This window comes from Acomys russatus, chromosome 20 (genome assembly GCF_903995435.1).
Source record: "Acomys russatus chromosome 20, mAcoRus1.1, whole genome shotgun sequence".
Lineage (NCBI taxonomy): Eukaryota > Metazoa > Chordata > Mammalia > Rodentia > Muridae > Acomys > Acomys russatus.
The window spans coordinates 39,956,808-39,970,074 of NC_067156.1; the positions used below are offsets into that span (position 1 = coordinate 39,956,808).

The following is a 13,267-nucleotide window of genomic DNA, read 5'->3' on the forward strand; positions in this document are numbered from 1 at the left end:
TAAGTCTTCGTGGTCTGTATTTAATAAAATTTGTATCTAATCTTTGACATAAACTTGATGACAGCTCTCTATACATCTATGTCATATATATATATATATAATCAGTTTGATGTTACAGTAGATGGATGGCAGAGACAATTAACCCTAAAAGACATGCAGGTTCTTGGGCTTCATCAATTTGACCAACCTTTGTTCTTTGATAGGTCATTTGCCCACGAAGCTTTATCCCACTATCTTCACTTACATATTTCTGTGAATCTGTAGATGTTTTTTCAATGGCCTGCTGTGTGTTTCAGTTATCCAGAATCTTGGTCTCTGACTCCAGGAATCCTGAATCTTTGGCACGCTTTGCGTTTTCACTTCCAGCTTACTAGCATTTTATTTGTTTTGTACTAAGGTGTGCTTTGAATTCTCCCATATCTGTGGGATTCCAAGGATGATTTACTCCAGCTGAAAAGGCCCCACTCCCTTATCACGGCTGACCTGGATACACTATTTGCTTGTGTAATTGAGGTGGAGACTAAAATCAGATGAGACTACAAAATAAAAATAACGAATGCAGAGAGTCACCATCACAGTGGCTCTCAAACTTCCTAATGCAGCTCCTCATGTTGTGGTGACCCCACACAAGCAACCAAAAATTATTTTATTGCTCCTTCTTAATTTTGCTACTATTATAAATTGTAATGTAAATTGCTGTGTTTCCCAATGGTCTTCAAGTGATACCTGTTAAAGGGTCATTTGACCCTCAAAGGGGTCACGACCCACAAGTTGAGAACCACTGTGCTATTATAAGCAGGGATAGGGGGTAAATAAAAAGCCATTCATTATTATTTTCATGCTATGATGCCTTTCAAGTCTTATTGTGGCCTTGAAACTGTGGGAAATTGGATAACTAAGATTCCCAGTGTGGAATAATTGTCACCTCCCCTCATGAAGAGCTGTGTCCCTGTCTTAAAGGTCCCTAATGTGTTTGCTCTTCCTGGGCTTTTCTGAGTAGCTCTTTCATCAGCATCATCTGAGCATCACCTCTGCCTCAGTTTCTAGTGACAGCAGAGAGAGATAGTAGGGAGAGATCATTTGTACTTGTGTTGGCAAAATCAAACTTAACCATTTAGAAACCTCCGTTGGTAATAGTGGTCATTAATATAATCTTGTTAAGGACCGGACTTATTTAAGGTGCAAAATAAGTTTAATTTTGATACATTGGTATAGAATTCAAATTTAAGATTATTCTTCACACACATTATATATATATATATATATATATATATATATATATATATATACACACATACATACATACATACATATATATATATTTCCACTCTAATATATAGTATTGTACACATACAATTCAACCACATATTTCTACTCTACTATGTGGTATTGTACACATACATCTCAACTATAATACAAGGTTTACCTCCAATACTTTGAAAGTGCTATTGCAGGCTGCTAGGATAATTAAATAATACAAGTTAATTATTAGTTGATCAAATCATGGTCATGTCAATTACTATTCTATTTTTATTGCAAGAATATCATTACAGGTTTAACAGATAGATATGACTCTATAGATAGGTAAAGTAAAATAATTAAATAAGGTCTTTAAAATCCTCAGAGACATACAGAATATAGCATTTAAAGATGTTTTTTATTATTTCAAAGATTCTTTGACAATAAGACAGGTTATATCCTGGCAACACCCAGCCTACCTCAAAGAAGATGATGGCTATCAAAGAACCTCCTTATAGAGATGGCTTCAAATGCAGCCAACCAGCCACTGGACAAAATGTCCTCGTTTCTGCCACAGACAGAATTCTGCCTAAAAAAGGGCAAGCTTGGATGAAGGCAGAGTTGACTACCAAACTCTGCCAAGACAGGCTAAGGAAGTCCTCAATAGTTTCTGCCTCACAAATATGTCTGTCAGATATATTGGGCCAGAAGGCTGAAGAGGATGCTCCGACATTATAGAGAGTTTTGGGTGACTGTTCAGGCAGCAAACTGTGTCTGTCATTTTTTTTTTCAAGCTGCCAACCTGCACCTCCTGTTCACTCAGTTAATTAAGTTTTATTCCTTCTCAAGTCTCTGATGGGGTTGAAGACCAGATAGTTTAGTTTTACAATCAAGTTTAGTTGTTTAGGGGTAAAGAGGCTTTTAGGTCTAGATAGAAGTTTTAAGTTAATAGAGATGAGATATGGCACATATTGATTTACATTCAGAATTGTAGACTCACCAAGATAGGGAAGATGTTTTCTTCAAGGCTGCCAAATACAAGTAGCCAAAACACTATGAATGTAACATTTACATAATTCCTGATTGTTTCATGGTTGTTCTTACTGTATGTATTTATTGTATATATGTTTAATCATATAAGTGTATATGTAACAAAAGAAGAAAAATACTTGGAAAAAGAACAAAAAAAGGAGAGGGTTGTATGTGAGTATTCTGAGTTCCCATGATTTCTTCGTCATCACTGACCTGAAATAGGCAGTCATTTTATGTATGTAATTGAGATGGACCTCGTAATCCAGAGAACTAACAGCCGCAGGTATTGTGACGACTTGCCCCACAGTATCCTTTTCAATCTTCACCACATCCTCGGAGTACTCCCAATGTCCCTGTGTTCCATGAGTTTAGTAAACCTGTCACTTAAATGATCGAGGAGGATGAGTGATGAAGTAGAAGTCTGGCAAGGGTAGGGGATAAATATGGGTGCTGCTTCCCACTGAGGCACAAAGAAACTACAACTACTAAGGTTGACAGTGTGGCTCGGCATACAGCAGACACTGGAGATTTAGGAGTCTTGAGTGATTTCTGGTGACAGGAACCACATGGAAAGAAGAGCCGTGTTTCCATGCTGTTAAACTCGGAGCTTTTTAGAGGAACAACAGTAGTGACTTGACTAGCATGGCAGTGGATTAGAGGGGGGGATTTAAGGCATATCAGTTAAAATGGAATGCTTAAAGGCAGGGAATGGATAATACTTACCAAGTTCAGAATCAGATTAACTCGGGGAAGAGAGAGCTGGAAAATATCTACCTTTCACTAGATAGATGACAAGGATGGAATGAGCCAAGAACTCAGTTGGGTTTGATGGAATGAACCAGAGATTCCAATGAGCCTGAGCCACACCCAGTGGCCTTGGCAGGGCCCCTTTCTTAATGATCTGATAACAAACACACACAAATGGGTTACATAGCGAAGCAGCATGCGGCCCCAGCTTGCTCCTTCTTTGGGGGAGAAAGTTCTGTAAGATGTCTATAATTATTCCACTCTGAATTCCATACCTCATCCTGTCTCTGAAAGAACTGAGGCCTTGGGCCCCAGACGAAAGATGAAACCAAGAAGGAAAGCATCGATGTCTAAAACATTAAACTGAGATGCCAAGTAGCATAGTTGCTCTTTTTCCTCCCACTGACTTGGTGGTACTCAGTGGCAGTCACTGAGGTAGTTCCATGTGCACATTGCCTTGCATCTCCGACCAGCCACCATTTCTCCATGAAAGAGAAACGTGTTGGAGATGGCAGACTCCTATCCTAAGGCCTGCTATGGGTGAGTACAGCTGACAAGGGATCGGTTTGCACTTGGCTACCTGCTCTAAACTTGTCTTGGGAGACTTGCATCCTGAAGGGAAAATGGCTGAAATGGGTGTGGAATTGAAGTGAATTAAACATACATGCTTCATTTGAGGCTCTAATAAGACTTACACGTCAGGGAGAAAGGCTGGCAGGCACTCACACAGAAATGACAATCTTTGAGTTCAGTCCTTTTATCCCACAAGGTGACAGGGACCGGGGAAAATGGATACTGAGAGTTATCTTCTGACCACCTCTCCCTTCCCCCTCACACACAAATTAATTTTAAATTAATAAAATAAGTGTCATATTTCTGTTTTCTTCCTCTGGCTTTGGTTTGTCTGCTATTTTGAAGTGTTCATGGTTCAAGTCTTATAGTTGTATGGGATACATAGACGGGAAGGAATGTGACAGGAATGGGGGAGGGGGCAGCTGGTCGGATTGCTTCCTAAGTCGGACAGAGAGAAATACATAATTCATGCCCAGCGTGATTCCTTCTTCTCATTAATTCTATGACTGCTGCCCACATTAAGCTGGGTGTTTCTGCCTCCCTGAACTCAATCTAGAAAATCCTCCACAGACATGCTCAGAGCTTTGTCTTCCCAGGTGGTTTTAGGCCCTGTCAAATTGGCATTCACCTGGTCATCATCGAGGTCACCAGAAGCACTCAGGGTGGGAGCCTGTCTTAGCACAGGTAGGGAGGACTTTTAACCTTTGCGCATCAAGCTGTTGAGGCTATGCTCAAAGACAGTATTTGGAATTCTAATCGTTAGCAAAGAAGTCAAGAAGAACCTCCCGCTCATAAGCAGAAAGTTCTCTGTTGCCATGAACGTGGTCTTTAGGAGGTAACAACAGGCAAAAAGCAGCAATAGCCTAGGAGTCTTCAACAATCACACTGAGTCTGGAGTTTGGCTTGACTTCCAGGGTCATCTCCCTTTCTCTGTGGGTGTGTAAACACGCAATGTGAGAATACATTCACACGTGAATATGAGTTAGATATATAAACATGGGCACAGGCTTGTGTCTGCTCATGTTGCGCTGTCTCTGAGAAACCCCCATTAGAACTCTAAGACAAAGAAGACCGGATTGAGCAAATCTTTCAGTCACTGCAGGTTACCTCAGGTCTTCCGGGTTTAGAGTCTAAGGGTAATCCTTTTACAGACTGCCTCTCTACCCTGCCCACTGCACTTTCTAGTTCACCATGCCTTGCAGTGTCAGAGGTCTGAAGCCTCCATCGCCACCACATCCCCCCCCCCCCCCCCGCCAAACCTCCCACCCTCCAGCCCCAGTGTAAAGTGTCCAAGGAAGAAGATGAGCTCATGACATCAGTTGCTTCTGTGGGAAGCTCCTTCTCTCCCAGCCTCTTGGATTCTGATAAGTCTGACCCAAACTATGCCTACAAAGCATTCCTGACTGGGGCCCTGCCTTTCCACTTCTGGGGTCCTCACAGTGATGTCCTCCTCATGGCCTACTTGTCAAGTTCTCTCATCTTTCCCTGCTCCCACATTTCCATCCCTGTGACCGAATACAGTGTATCCAGAAGCGAGCCATGTCTATTTCTATTTCAAGGCTTTGCCGACCCACCATACTTTGGAGCCACACACATCTTGACAGGATTCTTGACTCAGTCCTGAACCAAGTAGAACTGATCATGTCGATCGGCCTTATTGAATCTAATACCTGGCAGGGCTAGTGCAAGGACGTGGGGAGATAATGTATGGGGAGGATCTAGATCCTTGCCAGGCTGAATAAATCTTAGCTGCCTTCTCCCACCAGAGTGGCCTGGAGCTCTTATCCACATTCCCCAGCACTTAGCACAGTAATATAACTAGCAACATTAGTGTATCTAAAGGGCAATTACCATTTAATTGCTCTGGCCCCATTCAGACCGAAGTTCTTCTCCATTCATTTCTAATTTGGGGTTAGGCGGTTTAGTCCCTGCCCTGGCTTGTCACACAATCACCACCGTCTTCCAGAGAATTAAAAATAACTTTAGGCAGCTACTGGCTATAAGGTAAAAGCTTTGAATGGCATCTCTGTTTAGTGACTGATGCAGAAAAAGTAGCCCAGCTCTGCCCAGGAGAACCTTCTATGGGTCCCTTTTCGTGCTCCACCCCTACTGTCATCAAATCAATCATTGTCTTCACAGGAACCTAGATTTGGAGTCAGCTTCCAGGTGTGTCACGTTAGAAGGTACTTATTTCTACCACACACTCAACTGAAAGGGGATAATGGCCTTCCTCCATCCTGGGAAGTTTGTCTCAGCACCGCTGTGAGGCCATGATGCCCAAATGGAGGCAGCATGTTGCATGTCTACCTCCTCCCATCCCAGTATCACATAAACAAACGAACAGCGGTCTTTAGTTAAGAGCCCGGGGTTTTTTTGGGGGGAGGGGTGTTGAAACTTGCAGGCAAAATCTTTAGAACTTCACATGAGCCTTTGAGGTAACCTAGATTGCCTTAAGCCACACGGAAAGCATTTACGTCTGAACCACTTTCCACGCGATCGTGAGCTGAAGTAAAATCTAAATAACTTTTAGCAGTTTGAGATTTGGAACATAGCCTCGGCCATATAAATTCCCTTTTAGTTCCTTTTTTCTGTTAAATCTGATGCCAAAATAAATGGAAGCCATAGAGAACCTTTGAACTCCTCGGTTCTCAAGTGACCTCAGTGAAGTTGGATTGGCAGAACCAGTATTTGGTTTTCAAAGGAATCATTTTTTTTTTTTTCATTCCTCCTTTATAGTAACCACAGTTACCTTCTTTGGTAGAGAATGCAGGGTTGCTTCCTGGACCCTTTCTGCTCCGGGATATGCACATGCTAAAGAAAGCCACTGGTGTGGTCCTTGGAGGTTGCTGGGAGGTATCCAGGTTTCTCACCACCTTACATTACAACTCACTCAACTTTGTGTCACCCTCTTCCCTTTCCCTAATCAAAATCAGCCAAAGCAAGTGGCCTGGAGTTTAATGACAGACACCTCCTATGCCAGTTAGAGTAAGCTGCCAGACCCTTTCTAGGCTTCAGATTCCTTGACTTTGACTGGGGATTAAAACTAACACCTCCCACATGGATCTCTTTCTTCTCTAAGTACTTTTAATTGAACAAATTACGTGTGTGTGTGTGTGTGTGTGTGTGTGTGTGTGTGTGTGTGTATTTCATTTTGCCTCTTCCCACCCCATATCACGTAAACAAATGGCAGTTTTTAGTTAAGAGGAGCCCAAGGTTCTTTGAAACTTCCAGTGGGGAGCTTCTGTGCTGAGCATGTGGAAGTCAAAAGACAGCCGGTTGAGGTTGAGTTTCTCTGTCCGCTGTGTGGGTCCTGGGATCAAACTCAGGTCATCAGGCTTTGCAGAAAGGGCCTTTTCCCACCGACCCATCTTACCTGCCCCCTCCAAAGATATTGTTCTTATAGAAGTAGTCGCAGAGGTTGGAAGAGTTTGGAGAACATTAAGGTAGTTTTTTGTTTTTTGTTTTGCTTTTGTTTTTCGAGACAGGTTTACTCTGTGTAGCCTTGGCTGTCTTGGACTCACTTTGTAGACCAGATTGGCCTTGAACTCACAGCAATCTGCCTGCCTCTGCCTCCTGAGTGCTGGGATTAAAGGCATGCACCACCATTCCTGGCAAAAGGGTAATTCTTATGTGGGTGGGTGTACAAGTCAAGAAGAGAAGGAATTAGCCACTGACACAAAGGAGGAGTCTATTGGAAACTGAAACACAGGCCAACCTTGCTATTATTATCCTTGCTACACCATTTAAAGACTTTAGCTTCCTTCTATGCCTTCCCTAGAGATTTACTGAAGGTGGGCCCTAAGAGTTATAAACTAGGATATTTGATGGACATCTCTGGGCGGTGAAGCATTCACACATGGGTTCATTCTCTATGGACAGGGAAAGGAAGAAAGCATGCTTGTGAAAACAAACTTCCCTACCTGCCAAAAAAAGGTAGTGGGGGTGGTGGTGGAGCAGAAAAAGAGTCCATGAGCTATTTGGCAAGACCAATGTGAGTTTTCTTCAGCTATCTCAGAGTCTTCACGGTCACTCTCTTTTCAAAAAAAAAAATATGTTCTTTAATAATACGATACATATCTTGATTATGTTCCCCCTCCTTCCCTCACCCCCTCCCTGACCCCAAGCTATTCCTGGATCCATCCCCTTTCTGTCCTGTCAGGCTCTCTGTCCCATTTTTCCATTTATGTTCATTTTTGCTACCCAAATTATTCTTAGATGTGTGTGGCCTTCCACTGGCCCATGTTCTGTTATCGCTATCCTGTCCTTTAACACTGCTACTGTGGGCGCTCATGGTTGTTGAATCTACCCTTTTTATTTTTCATTTCAAGTAAGGCACCTAAACTTGTGTACAGATACATGGAGATCTTTATGAGGTTCAGAAGTATGAACATTCGTGCCTACTAACATTAGAAGGGAAAGGAAGATACCAATGGCCATTCAAACATCTGTACAACCTGTGTCAACCAGACCCTCCCTCAGAGAAACAATCCTAACTCACTAAGGACGTGTGGAGAATAGTCAGCGGAGAATGTGTCGTTTGCCAGTATGTGTTGGAGAGGCAGTGAGAAACAATCAAATCCCGGCTGTGCTGCTCAGCTTTTCAGTGCTAGACCGGAACAACTGAGAAAACAAGTTAAATGGAGGACATTTTTGATTCACAGATTTGGAGGTGCCAGACCATGTCAAAGACTCTACCCCCCATAGGCCCATTGGGATCTCAACTCATCCATCAATCATCCCTTAATAAAGCCTGTGAACGTGGGTATGTGTGATGCGTGTGTGCATGCACACCCACTCATGTGTAGGTGTGGGTGCAGGTGCATACACAAATGTGTGTGTCTACATGCCGAAGCCAGAGGGTAACCTCAAGATTCCCTCTTGAAGAGCCATCTGCCGTGGTTTTTAGATAGTCTCTCTGGGGTCAGAAGCTTCCTGGTTACACGAGGCCGGCTGGACACTGAGCTCTGTGGTCCCAGTTCTTGGATTGTGAGCATGCACCACCATGCCAGGCTTTTTTCTGTAGGTATTGGAGATCAAACTCAGGTCCTCCCAGACTTAACAGTCTTTCCCAGTTACCTCTTCTTAGTACCAACATCTGGGGACAAAGCCTTCAACATGAGCCATTACTGGGGCTGCTTCATATTCAAACTTGATTCCCATCCTATCGATTGCTAGCTCTGAGCAATTTGCTATCTGGCTTTCTATTTCCTCAGTACTGAAACTGGAATGACATTAAGGATTAAATCATATTACAAAGTAAGGCCATATAACTTGTTTAAGCTGGTGGCAATTTATAGGTCATAGTAATGTGTAAGCATTATGGTTTTAGTGGTTGCTGCTGCTACTGCTGCTATAGTCATTAGAGACAGGGTAAATACTCGTCCCTGAAGCTGACCGATGCTGCTAAGGAAAGATGACTGACTAAACACTAAGTTCTCCGTTTATCTTAGCAGTCAATTAAGGGAAAATGGAGTTAATAGGAAACTGTCAACTCTTAGCCTCCTTCCCGTTCCAATGGATTGTGGGGCCCAGAGTTCCTACCTGTTTATAGTATTATAAACTTCTTATCATGTACACATTAGGAGTTTCCCATGTCCTTAAGGAAAAGCCTAGGAGGTGCCAAATGCTAGCTTTATTATTTTCCTACCTCTTTAATTTGTAGTCTGTTTGGCCAAAGTTATATGATATCTGAGAGAGAGAGAGAGAGAGAGAGAGAGAGAGAGAGAGAGAGAGAGAGAGAGGAGAGAGAGGAGAGAGAGAGAGAGAGAAAGAGGAGAGAGAGGAGAGAGAGAGAGAGAGAGAGAGAGAGAGAGAGAGAGAGAGAGAGAGAGAGAGAGGAGAGAGAGATCTCTAGTTTGACATCATTACATTATATTCATATTATTTATCATATTACAGTCATTGGATCTTGGAGTCAGGAGGAAATGAGTACAAGTGCTCAAGCCTGTACCAGCCAGCTCCAGGGTACCACTTGACCAGGGAGTAACACATGTTTTGACAGTACAGGGTAAGATGATGGATGGCAGAACCCACAGACAATTTCAGTACAGGGAAAGTACATCTGTACACCCCAGCAGGATAGTTTTGCTTAAGGAGAGACCCCATCACACCTGTCTCAGTTTGTGCAATTACTCTCTCGTGCACTCACAACAGCGAAAACAGCTACCAGCGTTTCTCAGAACACATGCTCTCTGCCACATGAAGCATGGCTGTACTTCATCCCACGAATGGATCATTATGACATACTTGAGACACAAGCATCCATCCAAAATGTGCAGTAATGGCAGATGGATATTGATGCGTCCTGTTCTTGCCCTCTCCCCATGCTCTCCCATCACCTTTAGGAGAGAAGTCATTGGAGCTCTTGTGCTCTGAGAGAGAGACTTTCACCCGTCACTGCCCAATTGTTAACCACTGGGGAGACTTGGCTGTGGGCGTGAATCCCACCTTCTTTGTCTCCCTTCTTCCCCACCAATTGTCCCTCCCTGATAACTTCCCCATTTTCCTTCCCTACTTTTTTCACCAACATTTTCTCCCATCTTTTCTTATATCCCATGAGGTCATCAGAATAGGCGATGTGTTCCTGCTTTGCAAAGATGCACAAGTGATAAAATGCCAGAACACTGTGTGCTCTTGTATACTCTCCCCGGTGCTCTTATTCTCAATTTGTCACTTATTTTGGAGCCTGCCTTGTTCATTCTTTAGACTTTTCCGAGCTTAAAGTGTGATGAATTAATTCAACCTCTGGCTACCTTTTCTCTATTATCAACAATTTATTCTCCCCTTTATGGCTGTTGAACATTGATCATACCTATGTAGGAATGACATATTGCGGTATGGCAACACTATAAATACATTTCTGAGAATTTTTAATTACATGGTGATAGCCACACCTTTTTCATCACTGTTAAAATTCCCCAGAGAGGATAAAACACAGTTCCCTCGGGAACCAGTTCTGTTTTCAACAGCTGGCTGGTTACTGAAGCAAGCAGAATTCTATTACAGACTATGCTGGGACGAGGGACAGCATACCAGAGCAGGATTTTCAACCTAGCTGGGGTAGAAACCCCCCCTCACAGCTGGTGTCAGTAAAGATCTCTTAAGCAGTTCTGAAAACCTAATGAGAAGACATTTGCAGTCGCAGCTCAGCATCTACCATGAAGCCCTCTGCAGACAAGCTTGAGATCATTGCGTGTGCCGTTCTCATCCTCGTGAGCTCCGTAGGAAACGCGTGTTTATTTTATTCCACAAGCAAGTGCATCACCGGGGGCCTGCAAACATCCTTTCTTCTCATGATCAGCCTCGTATTCGTGCATCTTCTTAAAAACCTGGTGGGGAACACCCTCAAGCTCGTGTACTCTTCTGGTATCTTGCTGGATTCGGTGGGCTGCAAAGCTCTGCACTTCACGGCGGCCCTGACAACTTCCCTGGCCATCTGGTTCATGTTACACTTGGCGTTGCTCTACCACAGGAAGCTTTACCAAATTGTCCACCCCTTGAGCAGGGCTGCAAACCTGAACCAAGAGAAATACTCCTTGAAGGGGATTTCTGCACTCTGGGTGGCTGGTGTGGCAGTGTATATCCCAGTATTGGTATACACTACAAAACCTGAACACCCTAGTTCTGCGAACGGTACAGGCTCCCTCTCTACTAACAGACTTTACATGGATTGCTTAACTGCCTTTGGAAATGAGCAGGTAGAGTTTTACTATGGGAAAATATTTTTAGTTTTAATTGATATTCTCCCTTTAGCCGTCTTAGTGTTTGTCTGTCTCTGGATGGCTGCCCTCCTTTTAGAGAAGAAGAAGATGACATACGGTGACATCTGGATTGGAGACGATGACTCAGAAACCGAGGTCCTTCGAGGGGCCAAGTTCAGCATCTTGTTAATGTTGCTGATCACGCCTCTTTGGGCTTCTCACTTTATCTTAGTCTATTTCTCGAAGGACTTGGCAGCGTGTGCCTTTATTCCAGCTGTTCTCACAGCCCTCTCCTCTGGCTTCTCTGCTCTTAGTCCTTTCCCGCTTATGTTGGTTAATTACAAAATGAAGCTGGTGTCCTTCTGTGGCGTCCAACGGGAAAAATCCACACCACAGCCCGCAGACATTATTCTGTCTCCGTATGCTTAACATCTGAGCGAACGGACTCGAGTGAAGCCCTGGAAAGCAAGCCCTGCTGCTGGAGGGCATAGCTGCAGCTTTCAGAAGCCCTCGACGAGTTTCTGAAAAGATGGGTAGAAAATTGATTCCTCTAGAAACTGATTTCTTAGAGAGACTCTGGAAGTAGAAATAAGAACACTAAGTTGCTATAAACCGAAGAAAAACAAGCCATTATGAAATTTATTATCTAGGACAGTGGTTCTCAACCTTCCTCATGCTGAGACACTTTGATACCGTTCCTCGGGTTTGTGGTCACCCCAACCACAAAATTATTTTGTTGCTACTGTAATTTTGCTACTGTTATGAATCATAATGTAAATATATGATATGCAGGATATCTGACATGTGACCCCAAAGGGGTTGTGACCCATAGGTTGAGAACCGTTGATTTAGAATAACACTGTGGTTTTTTAATGTAGAATTTCTAAAGAAAGTGGTTGTCAGCCGGTACATGAGCTCAGCATGGACACCATGTTAAGTATTTACTTTGTGCAATGTATTCTAAAAGGCAATGCTGTTGAAACCGAGGTAAACACTTCCTAGGTGAATTCCTCAAGATGTTCCCTAGGAAACTGCATTTTCATCCTGTGTTTTCCTGAAAGATCTCCCAATATATTGGAAGTGCATTAGGTATGCGTGCAGTGTTGCTCATGTAATCTGGGAGCAGATTTTACTCACTGTCCCTACCCTAGGCCTTTAGTAAACTACAGTTAGAGAAAAAGTATTGATTTAAAGTATTGGTATCTGCTTAGTCACAATCTCCGAGCGTGTATGATATACAGATATTCGATTGCACACAACCCATTCTCCCTACTTAATCATACAAACATAAAACTACATTTTCATTGTTTAGAAAAGAACAGACCTTGAGTTGATAAGAGAATTTCTTTTTGCTTTTTATCATTAAGCAGGAACATTCACAAAAGACAGGAAATTATTTTTTTTTAATTCTCATAATTATTTGCTACTTAGATTTAGATCCAATTTTAAAAGCACATTATAACTCTAATTAAAATTACTGGCCAGGTTATTTATTTATCTTGTCACTGTGGCTGCTTAAACTCTTAGGGTATAATAAATAACTATTTTAAATATCCATGCATAAATTTGTATACAAAGTAGTCCATTTAAGTTCTTTTCGTTAATGTTTTTCACTTTGTTGCAGTGTCAGTGTACCTAGGGATTCTTCTGCAGTCTTAGTGAATGGGTCTCTTGAAACTGAGATTCTTGCTCGAAAAAGGCTTTCAAAATTATAAATCTGGATATCATTTGCAGAGAAAATTTTAGACGATCTTAGTTGCTAGGCAGTGCTGCAGAGAAAGTAAATTTCAAAGCAAGCAAAGCCACAATTCTGTAAGGTCTGTTGCACAATCATGTGTCCCTTGTTTGACACAGAGAATTTTTAAAGAGTCAGACTGAAGAGCTTCTGAGACTTCCGGGTGGTCTTCATGGGAAATGCTTAGTTGAGTCCACCGAGGCAGTTTAATCAGAGGGCACCAGGCACGGATCCTGGATAA

At 42.7% G+C, this 13,267-nt stretch overlaps 2 protein-coding genes across 2 annotated transcripts in view; both read left to right on the forward strand.

The window, feature by feature from the left end:
- Sncaip (synuclein alpha interacting protein) overlaps window positions 1-13,267 on the forward strand; it is a 123,540-nt gene that overhangs the window by 48,161 nt on the left and 62,112 nt on the right. The gene's annotated exons all lie outside the window — the stretch shown is intronic.
- LOC127204210 (uncharacterized) lies at window positions 10,720-11,847 on the forward strand. The gene has a single exon (XM_051163153.1). The coding sequence runs from the start codon at window positions 10,749-10,751 to the stop codon at window positions 11,718-11,720; it is 972 nt and encodes a 323-aa protein (XP_051019110.1). The 5' UTR covers window positions 10,720-10,748; the 3' UTR covers window positions 11,721-11,847.